This window comes from Salvelinus sp. IW2-2015, linkage group LG14 (assembly GCF_002910315.2).
Source record: "Salvelinus sp. IW2-2015 linkage group LG14, ASM291031v2, whole genome shotgun sequence".
NCBI lineage: Eukaryota > Metazoa > Chordata > Actinopteri > Salmoniformes > Salmonidae > Salvelinus > Salvelinus sp. IW2-2015.
Window position 1 is genome coordinate 5,028,782 of NC_036854.1, and position 19,621 is coordinate 5,048,402.

At 45.4% G+C, this 19,621-nt stretch overlaps 1 protein-coding gene across 1 annotated transcript in view; it reads right to left on the minus strand.

Annotated features, from left to right (window-relative positions):
• Positions 1-901: 901 nt before the first annotated feature.
• LOC111972510 (leucine-rich repeat and fibronectin type-III domain-containing protein 5-like) overlaps positions 902-19,621 on the minus strand; it is a 30,687-nt gene continuing 11,967 nt past the window's right edge. Inside the window, exons 2-6 of the mRNA XM_023999507.3 lie at positions 8,876-9,792; positions 8,412-8,586; positions 7,859-8,198; positions 4,731-5,031; positions 902-4,612 (exon numbers count right to left, since the gene is read on the minus strand). Coding sequence (XP_023855275.1) covers positions 3,998-4,612; positions 4,731-5,031; positions 7,859-8,198; positions 8,412-8,586; positions 8,876-9,766 — 2,322 coding nt within the window. The 5' untranslated portion in view covers positions 9,767-9,792 and the 3' untranslated portion in view covers positions 902-3,997. The remainder of the gene's footprint in view (positions 4,613-4,730; positions 5,032-7,858; positions 8,199-8,411; positions 8,587-8,875; positions 9,793-19,621) is intronic.

The window sequence follows — 19,621 nt, forward strand, 5'->3', positions numbered from 1 at the left end:
CATCCTCAACCCCTCCCCCAGCCCCTCCTCACCCCTGCTGACACACCTCAACCCTCCCCCCAACCACCCTCCCTCACCCCTGCGACCACCCTCAACCCCTCCCCCACCCCCCTCCTCACCCCTGCTGACCACCTCCTCACCCCTGCTGACCACTCAACCCCTCCTCACCCCTCTGACCACCTCCTCAGCCCCTCACCCCTGCTGAACCCCACCTCGCTCACTCACCATCTCCTCACCCTCCCACCCCTCCTCACCCCCTGCTGACCACATCCTCAACCCCTCCCACCCCCCTCCTCACCCCTGCTGACCACCTCCTCAAACCCCTCCCCACCCCCTCCTAACCCCGCGACCACCTCCTCAACCCCTCCCCACCCCCCCCCTCACCCCTGCTGACCACCTCCTCAACCCTCCCCACCCCCCTCCTCACCCTGCTGACACACCTCCTCAAACCCCTCCCCACCCTCTCCACCCCTGCTGACCACCTCCTCAACCACCTCCCCACTCCCCCCAACCCGCCCCCTCCCCACCCCTGCAGACTTACACAGACACTCGTTTTTTCTTCTTTCTGTTTTTTCGTTTCTTGTATCTGTCTCCCTCTTTCTTTACCCCACACTCTCTCTCCCTCTCTCTTTCTCAAATCAACCCCCATTTCTCCACCTCTCCCACTCTCTTCATCCATCTCTCTTTCCCTCTCCCCAGAAATACATGTATTATTAACACACACCTCTGGTACCCATCAGAGACTGAGTCGAGGTCCGGGCCTGGCTCCTCCGCTACACATTTTAATCATCCATAATGAGAGAGAAATAATAAATACAAGTGCCTTTCGCTCCAGCCTGGCCTGTTTGGCTGACATACAGTACCAGTCAAAAGCTTGGACAAACCTACTCATTCCAGGGTTTTTCTTTATTTTTACTATTTTCTACATTGTAGAATAATAGTGAAGACATTAAAACTATGAAATAACACATATGGAATCATGTAGTAACCAAAAAAGTGTTKAATCAAAATATATTTTATATTTGAGATTCTTCTTAGTTGCCACCCTTTGCCTTGATGARGGCTTTGCACATTCTTGGTATTCTCTCAACCAGCTTCACGAGGTAGTCATCTGGAATGCATTTCAATTAACAGGTCTGCCTTCTTAAAAGTTCATTTGTGGAATTTCTTTCCTTCTTAATGCATTTGAGCCAATCAGTTGTGTTGTGACAAGGTGGTATACAGAAGATAACCCTATTTGGTAAAAGGCCAAGTCCATATTATGGCAAGAACAGCTCAAATAAACAAAGAGAAATGACAGTCCATCATTACAATAAGACATGAAGGTCTGTAAGTCCAGAAAATTTCAAGAACTTTGAACGTTTCTTCAAGTGCAGTCGCAAAAACCATCATGCACTGTGATGAAACTGGCTCTCATGAGGACCGCCACAGAAAYGGAAGACCCAGAGTTACCAGCCTCAGAAATTGCAGGCCAAATAAATGCTTCACAGAGTTCAAGTAACAGACACATCTCAACGTCAACTGTTCAGAGACTGCGTGAATCAGGCCTTCGTGGTCGAATTGCTGCAAAGAAATCACTACTAAAGGACACCAATAATAATAAGAGACTTGCTTGGGCCAAGAAACACAAGCAATGGACATTAGATCGGTGGAAATCTGTCTTTTGGTCTGATGGGTCCTAATATGACATTTTTGGTTCCAACCGCCGTCTCTTTGTGAGACGCAGAGTAGGTGAACGGATAATCTCCACATGTGTGGTTCCCACCGTGAAGCATGGAGGAGGAGGTGTGATGGTGGTGGGGTGCTTTGCTGGTGACACTCAGTGATTTATTTAGAATTCAAGGCACACTTATGGCTACCACAGCATGTGGCAGCTACCACAGCAATACGCCATCCCATCTGCAGCAATACGCCATCCCATCTGGTTTTCGCTTAGTGGCACTATCATTTGTTTTTCAACAGGACAATGACCCAACACAACTCTAGGCCGTGTAAGGGCTATTTGACCAAGAAGGAGAGTGATGGAGTGCTGCATCAGATGACCTGGCCTCCACAATCACCTGACCTCAACCCAATTGAGATGGTTTGGGATGAGTTGGAGAGTTAAAATGCTTTAAGATTATACTGAACCTTAATCTCATTTGTTTTTCAGTCGTGACTCGAGATTAAAGGTCGTTTGTAATGGAAACGACCTGTTTGTTTACATTTTCTTTGTTTACAAACATTGAAGTGAAACAAGCTTCTATTTTGGGGTCTGATGGGCTACAGTTYAACTAAGCTGATGGGGCATTTATAAATTATATTCTTCAAGAATCAATGGGWACATTTCATTAACACAGAAGTCCAAATATTGATGAAGTAACTGCAGAGCGTCCCTTTAAGAAAGCAACAATAGAGCTTGACAGCTTGTAGTCCTAAAAAAACGGAAATGATTTACCTCTGTTTTGTTCAGTCATTCCTATGAGCAAAATTAATGGAGAAAGAATAGGGTTTTGGAATAAATGCCGAAAATAAGATCTGAGGTTAACACAGGCTTATGAGATCTTATACGTTTTGTTCAATAAGATAATATGTCAATTAACATGACCTTTATGAATTATGAAGACTTTATATCCGTTGTTTTTAAATGACAGAAATGCTTCAAAATTCACAAAAAGTGATGTTAGCTGATGAAGATTATGTCATAGAACAAAACGTATAAGATCTCCTAAGCCTGTGTGTACCACAGACCTTATTTTCGGTGTTTATCCAAAAACTCTATACATTTTCCCATAGGCTTTGTTCAACGGACCATGGCGGAGTTAGTGCCTACAAATAGTCAACATTGCTCTCTATAGGTACCTGGTAAATTATGTCACAAGCATATCAATAACTGTACAGATATCATAAGGTTAAAACTACATTAGATTCCTTTTTCTCATTGGTTTATTTATACTGGTAAACATCAAACAGAAACAACAGTTAAATCAAGAGCCGACTTCTCATATACCGTTTTGTGGCTTTCGTTTTCTCTTCACCGACAAGTCAATTTACAACGATTCTTAGCCTGACATGACWAACGATGTTTTAATAATAGTAAAAAACATGAAAATGGACCACACATCCTTTATCGCTCTTGTCATCCTGTCTTTGTTTGAAGTATCATATCAGCTGTGACAATAATCCTATGAACATAAGTCTTTATGTGTAATTATGTGATAAAATGTATTGATTCAAACAAGAGGGCAGTATTAAGCTCAATCGATGCCGCCGGGTAACATGAATGCTGCATTGTGCTGTGTATCTAGTGCGGCTTGATGAAAATATTCAGCTCTGTCACCAGACTAAATGGCACCATATTACCTATATAGTGCACTACTTTTGACCAGAGTGCACTATAGGGAATAGGGTGCTATGTCACACACAGCCTGGGTACATTCTGTTCTACACTTCTGTCTGGGGCGTTCTGCACATTCACAATCCCTCCAAATGCCACCGAGTTAATTAAGACATGTCTTCAACCGTTTGGAAAATTGATGACAAGAAATATGTCCATTCATTGTCTACACAGTGATTGTAATCACTTTAAGTAACAGGCAATGTTATAACAAGTATGATCGTCCATCCCTTTCTCTAAATAATGCTAGACCAACTGCATTCAATACCATGTGAACACTTACGGGTGTATCGCATAATATGTTACACAACTTAACAATTTTGTACATGAAGTTCCATTATACATTTTTTGGTGCCTTTCTTCAGTTTTATCCAAAGTCAATATAAAGATGACTTTGAGAGGATATTTGCTTTAAGGTCGAAAATCAAATGTTAAACATTTGCCCTTTAAAACCCTGTTCGGCCTCCTTGTCTTCAGAAATACAAGAGGAATCTGTGGGTCTTGCAGATAAAAGACCACAGTAACAGTCTGAACAAGGTATAATCCCCCACTGTCTGCTCCACCACAGGCCACAAATCCAATCCAAGAAAACAMAAACCCTATAAACCTGTAAAATCCTGATCATAGAGTGCTTTCGAGAAGCCACTCGGATCCATACAGCTTGTCTCTGCTTCTGCGTATGTTTGCCATTGCACTTTCCAACTGGGGCAGTTCTCCACTCATGGACAGACTGCGTTTGGAGCGCAAACCCCCACCAGGCTTTGGCTGCTGCTGCTGTACCAGGCTGAAGTAGCAGCACTCCTTGTACGAGTCCATGTTCAGAGAGTGCCGCCGGTTCACCCTCACGCCCCCTGCTGGCACTGTCATGTAGTGGCGGGAGGACCCCCCAGGTGACCTTGGCCCTCTAGCGACCTTCGTCCATTTTGTGGAAACGGCGGAAACAACCATTTTAGCTTCCGCTGAGTTATTCCGGTTTGTGTTCTCTAACTCCACATCTGTCTGGCAGTCAGGAATGGAGGGCTTGGTGGATGTGGTGGTGGTCAGGACTGGGGGTCGCTGCTGCTTGAACAGCTCAGGGGGAGGAAAGCCTACCCTCAGATACTCCTTATCCACCTTCTCTGGTTTCTCCAGACAGAGAATCTGCTTGGACAGAGACTTGGACATGGACTTGGGGACGCCACAGCCCTGGAGCTGACCATCACTGCTCAGAGACCGGATCTCACCCATTTCCAAAGCCTTATGAAAGAGAGAGATTTTATTGATCCCCCAGGGAGAAATGACCTCATCAGCTGTACAATAACAACAGTACAGAGACAGTAGTAACAAAGAAAAGAGRAATACTCAAAACTCCTACCTTATCCTCATCGCCTTGGTTACAGACTCGGTACCTCACTATGAGGAAGATGATGAAGGCTAAGACGGACGCCACGATGATCCCTCCGATGATGACCACGATGGTCCCTCCCAGGAACTGGGACTGCATGAAGTGGCAGCGGAGGTACTGGGGATCGGTGGTGAAGCGGATGCACCCCACCACCCGCGTGGCGGTCAGGGAGGTCACCAGGTCGTCGTAGATGGCCAGCACACACAGGTCGTACTGTGTACCGGCAGCCAGGTTGTTCACCAGGATACTCTTACTGCTCGGAGGGATCATTCTGAAAACAGAGAGAGAGAGTGTGGAATGAAAGAGTTGAGAGCATACTAGGGCAATTGCAGACCAATTCTAAATCATATTGCAAGAAGTGTTCAGAGATGAGAGAATGTTATGTCTCGGATTGTAACAGAATCACAATGAAAAGTTGAATTGCTAATGTGTTGTGAAAGGGGTGGAAGATAAAAAAGAATACTTCATTGTCCTAATTGTGGAAACGGAGATTCGTCTTTTTTTATTTTTACCCAAGCCCCTGAGACACAAAAACACCCAGTGAGAAGTCGGAAGCATGAATGATGAACGATTGTATGCACACCCATCTCTCAGAAGAGACCGTRACAATAGGTCCAGTGGCTCAGTTGTTGGGCTATGGCGCTGTATGCTTGAAAGACCAGAACTGTGTGTTATTCATTCACAAAWGGACCTCATAAACACAATGTATGTAGAGTATGTGTAGACCAGGCCTGTTCAATGTCTGTCCTGGAGGGCCAAAACACTTCTGGTTTTCATCCTCTCCTAATAAGGAACTGGTTCAGACCTAGAAAACCAGGTGAGCTCAATTAACTACCAGGTAGAAACGAAAAACAGAATGTTTCAGCCCTCCAGGACTGAAATTGAACAGCCCTGACGTAGACTGTAAGACACTTTTATCCAAAGTGAATGTTAAATGGTCATATCGTGTCATGAATATAAGCTTCAAATATGGAGTGAAAGGGTTGCCAGATGAAAGAGCCTTGTGTAGACTGGTTTCTCAGAAGAGGCCTGAAAGATCTTCTAAGGCTTTTTGTAACATGCTGCTTTCTCTTTCATCTCGGCTTTGCCCTACAGCTCAGTGCTGACATTTTGTTTTCATTCTGTTGATTAGGTATTATCATTGGTGTACATGTTGTGTGTACTTTATACACACTGTTACCTAGGTGACTTTGTAAGTCACTGAATAAGAATGTCAGTAAATTAATTACTTTGCACGATTAGAGAAGTAGCTAATCATTAATGAGAATGTGCACATTTGACATTCATTTTAAACAACATAATAGTCACTCAACACCAATCAGGAACTACTACAAAAGATCATTGTGCCTGGTTCTTGTTAGTTCTCATTCGGGCCTGGTTCTGAGAGTTGAAATGAGGCATCAATATCAATCATCAAGGACTCCAAAAACAGTCCCTATATACAGCAGCGGTACGTGGGTAAAATCACTGGGGAAGCCAAGCCAGGAAAATAGCTATATTACAACATACTGTCTGTGTTGTGATAATTGTGTTGTTTGCTCTTAGTCTTAGCCTTTTAGTTCATATCCCTTGCCACCGTGATATAGAGGCCTAAGGCCGAGACAATAAGAAGACACAGTGGCAGAATAAATTCAACCACACCTTTGTTTCATCACAAAACCGGAGAGCAAACAAACAGTTACATGACCTACTACAGTATGGTCAAGCAAGTTAATGTTTCCGACATTTTCGGACTACTAAACAACTATTGATTTAGAACCACAGAGAGTTGCAATGAAACAGGAGCTGCCTCCACTATTCCAGCACCATTTCAACTTCAATATTTCAACATCATCAAATCACCTATAGACCTTAGACTTATAATTCTGCCGAATCCACATAAGCTAAATATGACAATGTATGAATTTACAGTGCATTCGGAAAGTATTCAGACCCCTTGACTTTTTCCACATTTTGTTACGTTCCAGCCTTCTTCTAAAAGCGATTACATTTTTTTAAATCCTCATCAATCTATACCCAATACCCCACAATGACAAAGCGAATTTTTTTATTGATTAGACATGATTTTGAAAGGCGCACACCTGTCTATATAAGGTCCCACAGTTGACAGCGCATGTCAAAGCAAAAACMAAGCCATGAGGTCGAAAGAATTGTCTGAAGAGCTCCGAGACAGGATTGTGTCGAGGAACAGATCTGGGGAAGGGTACCAAAAAATGTCTGCAGCATTGAAGGTCCCCAAGAACACAGTGGCCTCCATCATTCTTAAATAGAAGTAGTTCGGAATCGCAAAGACTCTTCCTAGAGCTGGCCGCCTGGCCAAACTGAGCAATCTGTGGAGAAGGGCCTTGGTCAGGGAGGTGACCAAGAACCCGATGGTCACTCTGACAGAGCTCCAAAGTTCCTCTGTGAAGATGGGAGAACCTTCCAGAAGGACAACCATCTCTGCAGCACTCCACAAATCAGGCCTTTAAGGTGGAGTGGCCAGGTGGCAGCCACTCCTCAGTAAAAGGCACATGACAGCCCYCTTGGAGTTTGCCAAAAGGCACCTGAAGGACTCTCAGACCATGAGAAACAAGATTCTCTGGTCTGATGAAACCAAGATTGAACTCTTTGGCCTGAATGCCAAGCGTCACATCTGGAGGAAACCTGGCACCATCCCTACGACACTATGAGATGCAACAATTCAAGTTTTTTCTGTTAATGACGTTTGGCTCATCATTGGTGTGCCAAATCCAAATCCAAACTGGCTTCCCTTTACACTTTCTTTTGTTGGTGCGCCAGGACCATTCACAGTTGAGCTCACTTAGTTTAGCTGATTGGCTATTATTTTATTTWAAAAATTATCAAGGGAAGTCAAATGTTCGCTGGCTTCATTTGTATTCAATGCTATGGGTGGCAACAATGTCATATTCTTTTTTACCAGACAGTATCAGATAGACGGCCTACACATACTGAGACAGAGGGACGCTGTTTCGCTCGCTCGGATGGTTTCTCCTGTGAGATACATTCAGCCTCTTGCGAATTGAAGGAAAATTATGAAACACAGAGGGACGGAAGATAAAGTAACTTTTTTTCTGCCTATATAAGCCAAGGCTCACCTGTAAACCAGAGAGTCATCGTAGGTTCCGTTGTATTGGATCTGGAACATTCGGATGCCCGGTATACTCCTCTGGAAGCTGAACCTGACCAGGGCCGAGGTAGACGTGGCCTCAGCGATCACCACCTTCTTCTCCTGGTTCGTCTTTGTGTTTCCCAGTGGCACCACTCRTCCGCCTTCCCCACCACCACCCATCCTCGTTACCGTGGTGATATCAGAAGAACCTGGGTCCTGTTCCTTCTCCACAGTACTGTTGGTGATGTGTGGYAGTTTGGCGATCACCAGGTCAACAGTTTGTTGGGACTCCCCGGCCGGGTTGGAGGCAACACAGATGAAGGAGCCTGATGGAGCGATAGAGAACATTTATTTGCTTTTCTGTTTCCTTTCAAATGAAGGGGAAGCTAAATGTAACAAGAGAACAGAGTTCATCAAAGGATAATTTTGATTTGGATTATATGGTCTAAAAAACTGGCTTCAGGGCCTGTTAAAACCCAAAGCATACAAACAGAAACACTCAACATAATCACCATAACAGACATTTCAATGACACCCACCTGAGTCCTTCACAGTGCTGATAAGGATGTCCAGGGTCCCATCACTGTGCACCGCAGCCCGGGAGGAGTTGGACATGAGCCGGCCGTCTGGGGCGATCCAGTGGATGATGGGGTCTGGGTCGCCCCTGGCCTTACAGCGCAGAGATACACTCTGACCCTCCAATGCTCGCAGCTCCTAGATGGTGTTAGGGAAAACAATATTACTTCTGTGATAATTATTGAGTTATCGCGACAAAAGCAGTTATCATGATTTGCAATAGCACGATAATCAATGTTAGGCAATCATTGCAATAAAAGCGGTTATCTTGGAAAGGGAGGACAAAAGGTGTGTTATAAAACAAAAGGTGTGTTCAGTGACACGCTTGATAATGCATATTTTGTCAGTTATCATGATACTGTTATCACTGGGTTATCGCGATACTATTTACCAATGATGTGTTGTGACTGTATCATCTCAGCCCTACCTGGGAGTGTCTGGTGATAAGAGGGGGCTCACAGAGGAACTCTTCTTCAGACACGGTCCAGAAGTATCGCCCAGCCAGGTGCTGCGGAGCCGCACATGTCTCCAGATCATCCTCCCTCCTCAGCCTCCTCAGCCACAGCAGCTCACAGTTACACCTCAGTGGGTTCCCCCCAAAACTCAACGCAAATGACGTCGGACCCAAGCTCCCTGATGTGGCCAAGACGCCGGCCCGTTGGAACACTGGGTCTGGCGGAAGCTTCTGGAGCTTGTTGGATGTGACGTCAAGGCGTTTGAGCTTCTGCAGGCCAGAGAAGGTTCCCTCAGGAATGTAGCTAAGCATGTTGTGGTCCAAGCCCAGGGTGTGGAGGCTGGTCATTCTCTGGATGGCCACCCAGGGGGCGCTTTCTAAGTTGTTGTAGGACAGATCTAACTCCTCTAGAGCTGTGAGATCATTGAAGGCCCCGATGTGGATGTGAATCAGCTGATTGTTGTTGAGAATGAGATGTTGGAGCTTGGACATCCCACTGAAGGAGTCGTTGGTGAGCCTCGTCAGACGGTTGCTGTCCAGATGCAAGGCTCTGAGGTTCTCCAGATCTTTAAAGGCGTGAGGCGAAATGGAGCTGATGGTGTTCCGAGACAACGTCATGTCTTGCAGTTTGGTCATGTTGGCGAAGTCCCGTCGTTTGATGCTCGTAACGAAGTTGTCYCCCAGACGCATCTCCACGGTGTGACGGTCGATGTCGGGCGGGACGAAGAGGAGGCCCTTCTTGTCGCAGAGGGTTGCTAGGTTGGGGTTAAGCATCTGGCAGACACAGCGTTTTGGGCACACCTGGACCTTGTGGGCTTTTACAGCCATGCCAAGTACCATCAGGTAAACTAACAGGGTCTCCATCAGGCTTTGCAGTTAGGCTAACACACCTGGACAGATAAGAAAGAGAAAGCATTTTAATATCCTACATGTTGAATGGAGATAACCCCAAGACACTGATATAAGGTAATTTACCTCAAATAGGAGACAAGAGAGAAAGTATTTTAATAACATGCAATTGGATGAAGTTGCACCAGACTGATCCAAGGTCAGTTTTTTCCCCTGACAGAATGGGAACATACGACAAAGTAGAGACCGGAGAGAAAATATTGTTTTCGTTTATTTGGATACAGCTACTCTTCCTGGATCCTGGGGTCCAATCAAATGCCAAAACAAAGCCGTCATATACACCCACACAAAAACAATGAAGTAGAAACAAGAGAGACAGAATTGTATATGTTTATTTGGATTTCCATTAGCTGTTACTTTTTCCAGAGCTACTCCAAAGATATTTATAACTAACACAAGACAGACCAGAGCCTGTGGTTTCCAATGGGAGCAAATTAATCATAGTGGGCAGGACAAGCAAGGTGATGGYCAGAGACAAGCATGAGCTAGTGAGATCCTATTGTCGCGTTCCAGCATTTATTTGCATATTTCCGTTAGGGAACGCATACTCTGTGAAGTGCACGTGTGCAGTAACTCAATTCGCTCTTGCACCTGAACAACGCAATTTTTTGAAACTTTGGCAAAGGGTAAAGTCTACAAAGCAGGGTCTGCTTTGGTCGTTATAGATTCTAGTTTTGGAAACAGAAAAAAAACTGTATGGAGATCGAATGTTTCATTGATGAGAAAATTAGCAGAATGTCGGCCAAAATCCATCTTGCTCCATCTTCTCACAATGCCTGCCACTGGGCTTCCTCTCATCACCATATTTGGTAGCGAGTGGAAACGGCWACCGGATGCTTCACATATATACATCTGGTAAAATATCTGGCTTATTGTTCTATCTGTGGCTACTCTTCCTGGGGTTCAGACAAAACAGAACAAAACAATCATACAACAGGTGTCACACTCTGATCTGGTTCACCTGTCTTTGTGATTGTCTCCACCCCCCTCCAGGTGTCGCCCATCTTCCCCATTGTCCCGTGTGTATTTATAACGGTGTTCTCTGTTTGTCTGTTGCCAGTTCAACGTGTCTGTCAAGTCAACCAGCGTTTTTGTATCAGCTCCTGCTTTTCCCCAGTCTCTTTTCTCGTCCTCCTGGTTTTGACCATTGCCTATCCTGAGCCTGCCCACCTGACCACTCTGCCTGCCCCTGACTCTGAGCCTGCCTGTACCATCCTGTACCTTTAACCCGTCTGTGGATTACCGACCTCTGCCTGACCTGAGGCTGCCTGCCATCCTGTACCTTTYCCCCTGTTGCTGTAATAAATATTGTTACTTCGACACGGTCTGCATCTGGGTCTTACCTTATCCTGATAGTACGAACTGGCCATGACTAACCCAGCAGACCTGGGCCAGCTGCACAACACCATTTCCTCCCAAGGAGCCACCGTCGGGAGGCACGAGGAACTGTTTCGTGGCCTTATGGAGGGGGTCCAAACGTTGGCTCAACGCCATGACCGGGCATTGAACAGTTTGCTGGAGCAATTCCACGGGCTGTCTGGGAGGCAGCCTACCATGGTGGTAACCCCACAGCCCATCAGTAACCCAGCTGCTAGCAGCAACATCTCATCAGCCAATCCACCTTCTCGGGGGTCCCGTTTAACCCCCCCCCCCCGGAACGCTTCAATGGAGACTCGAGCACCTGTCTGCGTTTCTAGCACAGTGTGCCCACATTTTCGAGCTTCAGCCCTCCTCCTTCCCCTTAGATCGTTCCAATCATCACACTGATGTCCGGGAGGGGTCTCACGTGGGCTACTGCTGTATGGGAACAGCAGCCGGCCATATYCGTTAGTCTGGAGGGTTTCGTGGGAGAGGTGAAGAAGGTTTTTTACYCCCCGTTCTCCGGGAGAGAAGCTGCCCGGGAGCTAATCCAGCTTCGGCAAGACGTTGGCAGCGGAGACTYGTTAGAACTAGGAAGCACTGTTCGATATGTTACTGCACGGCGTCTTGGAGGAGGTCAAGGACGAGCTTGCTGCTCGGGAGTTACCTACGGATCTCGATTCCCTCATCGCTTTGATCATATGAATCGWTGGGCGATTATGGGCACGACGGAGGGAGAGGAAATTCGACTTCACTGCACGTCCAGGGATTCCACCTTGCCTCCGAGTCGTCATGGAGGTTCTTGACGATCCRGTTGCCTAGAGAACCCGAGGCCTCCCGACTTTCCCTGAGAGTCGAAGGAGAGGGCTGAGTCACCGCTTCCCGAGCCTATGCAACTACGTAGAGCTGGGCTATTGCCAGCAGAACGGCAATACAGGATCAACACAAAGCGTTGTGGCTGGAAGGGGCGGAGCTGGCTGGAAGGGGCGGAACACCCATTCATCATATMGACTAACCACAAAAATCTGGAGTATCTCCTCACCGCCAAACGCCTCAAATCCAGGCAAGCTAGATGGGCCCTGCTGTTCATATGGTTCAACTTCTCCCTCTCATATCGGCCGGGATCCAAGAATGTCAAGCCGGATGCACTGTCTCGCCGTTATAGCCCCACGGCTAATACCCCTGGAGCCTGAGATCATCCTTCCCACCTCGTGCTTGGCAACGACACTCAGCTGGGGTATAGGGAAACAGGTCGGGAGGCACAGCATTCCCAGCCGAACCCCGGGGGGGGGGGGGGCCGATAACCGGATGTTCTTGCCTGTTGCGGTCTGCTTTGGCGTCCTGGAGTGGGCCCACTCTCTAGACTGGCCTGCCAGTCATCCGACAATGTCCCTTAACTGTAATCCGACAATGTCTGCAGCTGCGCCTCATGGCGACCAATCACAGTTCCATGGTGGGTTAGAGCCGAACCATAAATGGTGGAGTTCGTTATGTTCCTCGGATGACTGAGAAATCTCTGCTGGGTCCATTGTAGGCTTAGGTCTACTGTAGCAATAATGCTAGTACAAACTCGAACCCAGGCGCAGAGAAACACAGCAAGCAGAGATAAGGGTAAATCCAGAACTTTTACTTAGAGTCTTAACAGAAACAAGGGAACCGCACAAGCGCACACTAATAAAACATTAGACCTAAGCAAAGATACAGGCCAACTGAGGAACATAAATAACAAGGCAACCAGGTGAACAAAGAAAGTAATTAAACACAGGTGAATCCAATAAATTATAATCAGGGTAACCTGGAAACTAGAAAACAGGGTAAGGGTGCCCTCCAGGGATAACCTAAGGAAACAACAATCAAATAACACAGAAACTGTGACACTTGGTGGTTCCAAACTTCTTCCATTTAAAAATGATGGAGGCCACTGTGTTCTTTTTTTGACCTTCAATGCTGCAGAAATTGTTTGGTACCCTTCTCCGGATCWGTGCCTCGACACAATCCTGTCTCGGAGCTCTATTGACAATTCCTTTGACCTCATGGCTTGGTTTTTGCTCTGACATGRACTGTCAACTGTGGGACCTTATATAGACAGGTGTGCTCCTTTCCAAATCATGTCAAATCAATTGAATTTACCACAGGTGGACTCCAATCAAGCTGTAGAAACATTTTCAGAATGATCAATGGAAACAGGATGGACCTGAGCTCAATTTCGAGTCTCGTAGCCAGTGTTGATTTTAGCATGTAAATCTAAAAAATAAAAATAAATCTGGAATGCATGCCAGCAAAGCCACTACACAACACTAAACAATACATTAATTGCACTAGGGKCTACATAAACCTATCCCAACAGCAGAGTCCCAACAGCAGTCCCAACACCTTACCACTGKTACATCTGACTAWCAGCGGAGCCTTGTCTGGCWGCGAAACAGTTCATTCAGCCTCATTTACTGCCTCTTAAAAAACATAYCTGATATGGCTGACTTGCTTAAACAAATGTGYTMTCTWCTGACAATTGAGATGTACAAACTATGGCATAAGGGGACGACAAYCGGATAAGAGACAATCCGTAATTTWGATTAAGACATTAATGAGCGAGCTAGGACGGACGTAGTCAATGTAACTATTTGTTCAGCACTTTTGAAATGTACAGCGACAGAATTCAGAACATGGGCCATTCTTACAGTGTTCTCCCTGTACACCAAGTCAGAACTGTAGGATAAATAAAGGGGGAATATAAGCAGACAATGAAACCTCTTACAATATTCAATGATTACATTTCTCTAAAACAGTTTATAGGCTAGATGTGCACCACCAAGTCAGAACAGTAGGCGAAATTAAGAGGTGAAAATAGACCAGATTATTAGGATGAGGCACATGGGCTACTAACAGCTTACTACACAACATACACTTAGTATTACTTTCTTAGCTACAGTATACATATCTCCCTGGCATATTACATCATTTATGCAGCAGCATACAATACATTTTTGGACTCACCTTGTTGTGCTGTGCTCACTTGAACAGGAAGGTGGTGTGGTGGTCCTTCGTGGGCAAATTTTGTCATCAATCACAGCAATATCATTTTAGAGAGAGCAGAGCACACACTGTCTCCCTGACCTGACATMCCAATGAACCCCGCTGCTATGACTACGATACATCAAATTCCCTTAGAGAACAAGMTTATGACCCTGTTTTATAGATATTTTTACCACTACTGAGTACAAGTTATAGAAATGTGTTGACTCCCTGTCCTGTGTTGACTGCTCTGGTGGCTGGTGCTGGTGAAAGGGTAGTAGTAGCCCTAGCAGAGACGTCCGAAGTAAAGTCAATGACTAAAGGACTGTGGTGTAATTGTTAAATGGACAAGTTATAACTCCTTAAGCATCGCAAATGATCTTGACCCAAAGTGGTTGTGTGTATATAAGGGTTTGCATGTGTGTGCYTTTGTGTATGTGATAGAGATATAGTGAGTTAGTATGCGTGTGTGAGTGTGTGTTTATGTGTGTGTGTGTGCCAACCAGCCTTCTGCTGTGCATGGCACGGCCTCTGGATGTGCAATGAGGCGGGGCGGACCTGCTACTTTCCGACTCAAATGGCACTGGAGACGTGATATTGATTCACCCCGTAGAGATGGGGCTTTTTTCACCTGTGAAAACTCAGCCAAACATGAAGAGAATGGTTACGACAGTAATCCCTGCTAAATTCATTTTGTAAGGAKAAAGGGACAACCCCATCGCCGAGACATGGGGAGCAGCAGGAAATCCATGTCGGAGCCTGTCTACCTAATTTTGCCTTTAAAACTTCTTAGGGATAGCCCCTTTTTTTCAATTGTCACCTAAAATGACATACCAAATCTAACTGCCTGTAACTCAGACCCTGAAGCAAGGATATGCATATTCTTGGTACCATTTGAAAGGAAACACTATAACACAAGATCTGGTAGAAGAAAATACAAAGAAAAAACGTTTTTTTTCTACCACCATCTTTGAAATGCAAGAGAAAGGTCCCAGTTTTAGCCATCACTCTGGTTGTAATTCCGAGGGTGTCCACAAGATGGCAGCAGTGTATGTGCAAAGTTTCAGCCGGATAACTTGACGCATGAGCGAACTACATAACATTTAGTGTGAAGTCACACAGGTACATTTGGGCAAATCGTAAAGGAGACATTGGCATTCATATGACATTTMTCTGCCAGAATATCGTCAAATCTGTATACTTGGACTTTGATTTAGCTTTTCCAGTATTAGTAGCCCTATTATAAGTTCAACATTTGCAAAATGTTCTTCTAATTTTATAATTCTTGTTCTTATAAAATATAATTTTATATATTCTTATAATTTTGGTCCAAAAGGAAAAGGCATGCTGTCGCAAAAGGATAGCACTTACATTTTGCAACAGACACTGAATATTCCCGTAGAGCCCAGCTCATTGGCTATTAGGTAGCTTTGTTTGACCCCGATTAGTGCTTATTTGACAAAGATACAGGTCGATAAATGAAAGAACCACCGCTAGTCCATCGGTGTGCATGAAGGCCGTGGCTCTCGTGACCAATATGGATGTCCTCTAGGATAACTAACACCCTAAATGATATAGTGAAGTCTCATTATGTTCTAGTGATCTCTGAAGGAATACAGATACGAACGCAATTTGGCTGGTGAAACTACATTTAGGGTGAGATTTTCCACAGATTCCTTTCTTTGCAAATTGAACGAGTGGACATACAAAATCGATTGTGCATCTATCTGGACTTTTTAGGATATGAAATAAGGATTTCATCTAACAAAACGACACTTCATGTTTATCTCTGGGACCCTTTGGGATGATCCCAGATCATGAGCAAAAGATTTCTGAATTTAAGTATAGCAATTTCACTTCTGAGGTGAATTTAATCAAACCTATCGGCGGTGAAAAAAATGTTTTGTTGTTTAGGCAGCTCTCTCACACAATAGCATGGCATGTTTTTTTCGGCAGTAATAGCTACTTGTAATTGAACAGTGCAGTTATATTAACAAGAATTTAAGCTTTCACAATATAAGACACTTATATTACCGACATTTTTTTTTCTCTAAAATCCTGCGCTGGTGACGAAAAGGCGCTGCATGATTTAACAATGAATTTACTCAATCTTAGAAATGTTAACCCTTAGAAAACATAGAGAACCATATGCCACACACAACACACACACACACACACGATCACTACTTGTCTTTGTGAGAGGTATTGATGTGTCGAAAGCACAGAAAACACACAGCTCAGACACCCATACATACCCCACAAGACATGCCACCAGGGGTCTCTTCACAGTCCCCAAGTCAGAGCAATGACTACATGGAACTCTCTTCCACATCAAGTAACTCAATCGAGCAGTAAAATCAGATTTAAAAAACACCTCATGGCACAACACGGACTYTGAAGAGACACACACACAAACACACACGCATACGCACACACACTAACACATGTTCCTAATTGAAAGCAGCTTGCTAGACAACCTCCAGCTATACAGAGACACTCAGGGGCAGCAGCAGCATACCATTGTTCTAGTAGAGGATATCTACTGTATGCTTTCCCTGGGGCAGTGATCGGCCATAAAAAAGCCTTATGCAGCATCATACACACGCATACACACACACACACACACACTTCCTTCTGCAGCAGGCCCAGTCAGGTCACGAGGGATCTGTTTTCAGATGGTCTAACGTATGCTGGGGCTCATGTAGAGAAAGCTACTGCATCATCACACTCTGCTGCTAGGCTGGGGGAGAGAGAGGGGGAGAGAAAGAGAGAGAGGAGGGGGGAGAGACTTATACAGGATACTAACCTCAAAATGAAAACCTTCAGTCAAAATCAAAATTCCAYACCTAAAACCTTGATTTTGGACAAAATTACCTGAATTGACGATTACTATTAAGGACTATCAAGAAAAAACTTTTAACAAACCAAAATCTGCAGAAGAAACAGAAGCAGAACCTGGAAATACCATCCAACACAAAACTGAGTGAGTAATATTCAGTCTGAAGCTACTTCTGAAGCCAAAAAGTAAAATACAATAATCTCRAAGTTATTTTGTTATATAAAGCTAAGTTAATAAGTATACTAAGCTACCAAGCTCAACCAAGCTAATTGAAGAGACCTGGCTGCACCTTCAATTAGCACTGAAGATGAAGTCAGATGTGTGAAAACTCTTGAGCCCAAAAATGGCAGGAGAGTCACCGCCCCCCACCCAAATGCAGAGGTTTTTGAAGCCCCAATGGCTTATCCCTGTCCAGAGGTCATGGTCATTACAATACAGTACCCCTGGATGTTAAAAATAACCCTGCAAGGAATAAGTACAAAAAAAGCTCCTCAAGGACAATCCAGACACTATTTGCTGACAGCTACAAAGAGGGGAACGTAAGCAACTTAATATTCCACACAGACCATCCCCTGGCATGGCACAGTGCTATAAGAGTACACTACCCCTATYTCAAGAGAGAGGGTATTGGCCCAGGATGGAAACCATGAATACTAGACATTGAGAAAATTGAAACAACCTCTGTCAACGTGTACAAGTCTGGGACAGTAATGGTGCAGGGCATCTTCATACATTTCCAGCAGGAATTTTACGGGATCAAAGAGAGCGCACAGCAGGAAAAGCTCTCTCTCTCTGTGATAACTTACCCATCCTGAGTGAATCTGATCTCTTCAAACTGTCCTGCAGATGAGGAGAGTCACCCCCCAGCACTGAACACACCCAGGTCCCACAACTGCACTGCTCCTCCATCATTGAGAGGGATAAATTCACAGAGCTGGAGAGAGACATGGTGGAGCTCAGAGAGCTAGTTCACACAATCCAGACAGAAAAAGCCTACAAAACAGGCAAGCACAACAACACCCCCCAAACAAGACCCGAAGGGCAGAAGGTGGAGATGGACGGCTGTCTGAGAGAGCTGGCTGCTCTACGGACTGAGGTGAGAGAACTTAAGAGGTACACATGGCACTAAAGGTCAGAAAGCTGAGGGCTGAGGTGTCCCGTGTGGCTCAGTTGGTAGAGCATGGCGCTTGCAACGCCAGGGTTGTGGGTTCATTCCCCACGGGGGGACCAGGATGAATATGTATGAACTTTCCAATTTGTAAGTCGCTCTGGATAAGAGCGTCTGCTAAATGACTTAAATGTAAAATGTGTGACAGAGAGAAAAACAGCCCACCACAGACCCGGACCACAACCTCAACACCACGATGGGACAGACAACAAGGACCCACCAACCCAACAAACCCCACCCTCCCTAACAGCCCTCCTGTCAGCTCCCCCGATAGCCCTCCTGACAACCCCCCCACACCCACTGAGGACACACAAAAGCCAGAGATTGTGCTCCTCYTTGACTCAAAGAGAATAAACTTTTTCCCAAACACAAAGTGGCTAWACTCTGGTGCCTAAACACTAGGCATGCCCTGGAGCTGTGTCAGAGGACAGACTAGGGACKCCAGCCACATCTTAACTCACACGGGCACAAATGACCTGAGGGCCCAGCAGGAAAAGGTGTCAACAGCATTCAAGGGAGTGATTGAAAAAGCTTATTCCACTATCCCCAACGCACAAGTGGTTATCTCCAACTTGCTTGAAAAAATAAAGGAGAGCCGCACTCTCTCGGAGCTCAGATGCAAAAATGTAATGTCCAACATTTCGATAGACAAGCTGTCTTCGTCAGGGTATATCTCCACCCTGCTACCACGAAAATACTTTCACCCTGCCKCCATACAGCAGGTGAATACAAGCATTTCATGAGACTGTGCCTCAAAACCTAATGTATACCTGGTCCACCACTCCACCATGGACTTGAATAGCCTTTATGACCAGGTCCATCTCTACAAGGCAGCAATCCCAACTTTGCAAGGACCCTGAAGGACGTCACCTTTAACCGTAGKCCCAGCACCTCACACAGGAGCAACAGCGCAACGGACACCCCTCCCACACCAGKGAGACACCCTCCCAGAACTGCAAGACCCCCTCCCGAAGAACCTGTGTCACGAACGTCGTCAGGGTGGAAATAACCGGACCAAGGTGCAGCGTGGTACATTTATTTTTATTTATGAATGTCGCCAACAAAAACAAGAAACAACAAAACAAACGTGAAGCTTACTAGGGCTATACAGGCCACTAACACAGACAACTACCCACAACTAAGGTGGAAAAACAGGCTGCCTAAGTATGATTCCCAATCAGAGACAGCGATAGACAGCTGTCCCTGATTGAGAACCATACCCGGCCAAAACATAGAAACAGAAAACATAGAAATAAAGAAACTAGAATGCCCACRCTAGTCACACKCTGGCCTAACCAAAATAGAGAATAAAAGCCTCTCTATGGCCAGGGCGTGACAGTACCCCCCACCCCACCCAAAGGTGCGGACTCCGGCCGCAAAACCTGACTCTATAGGGGAGGGTCCGGGTGGGCATCTACTTCGGGGCGGCTCC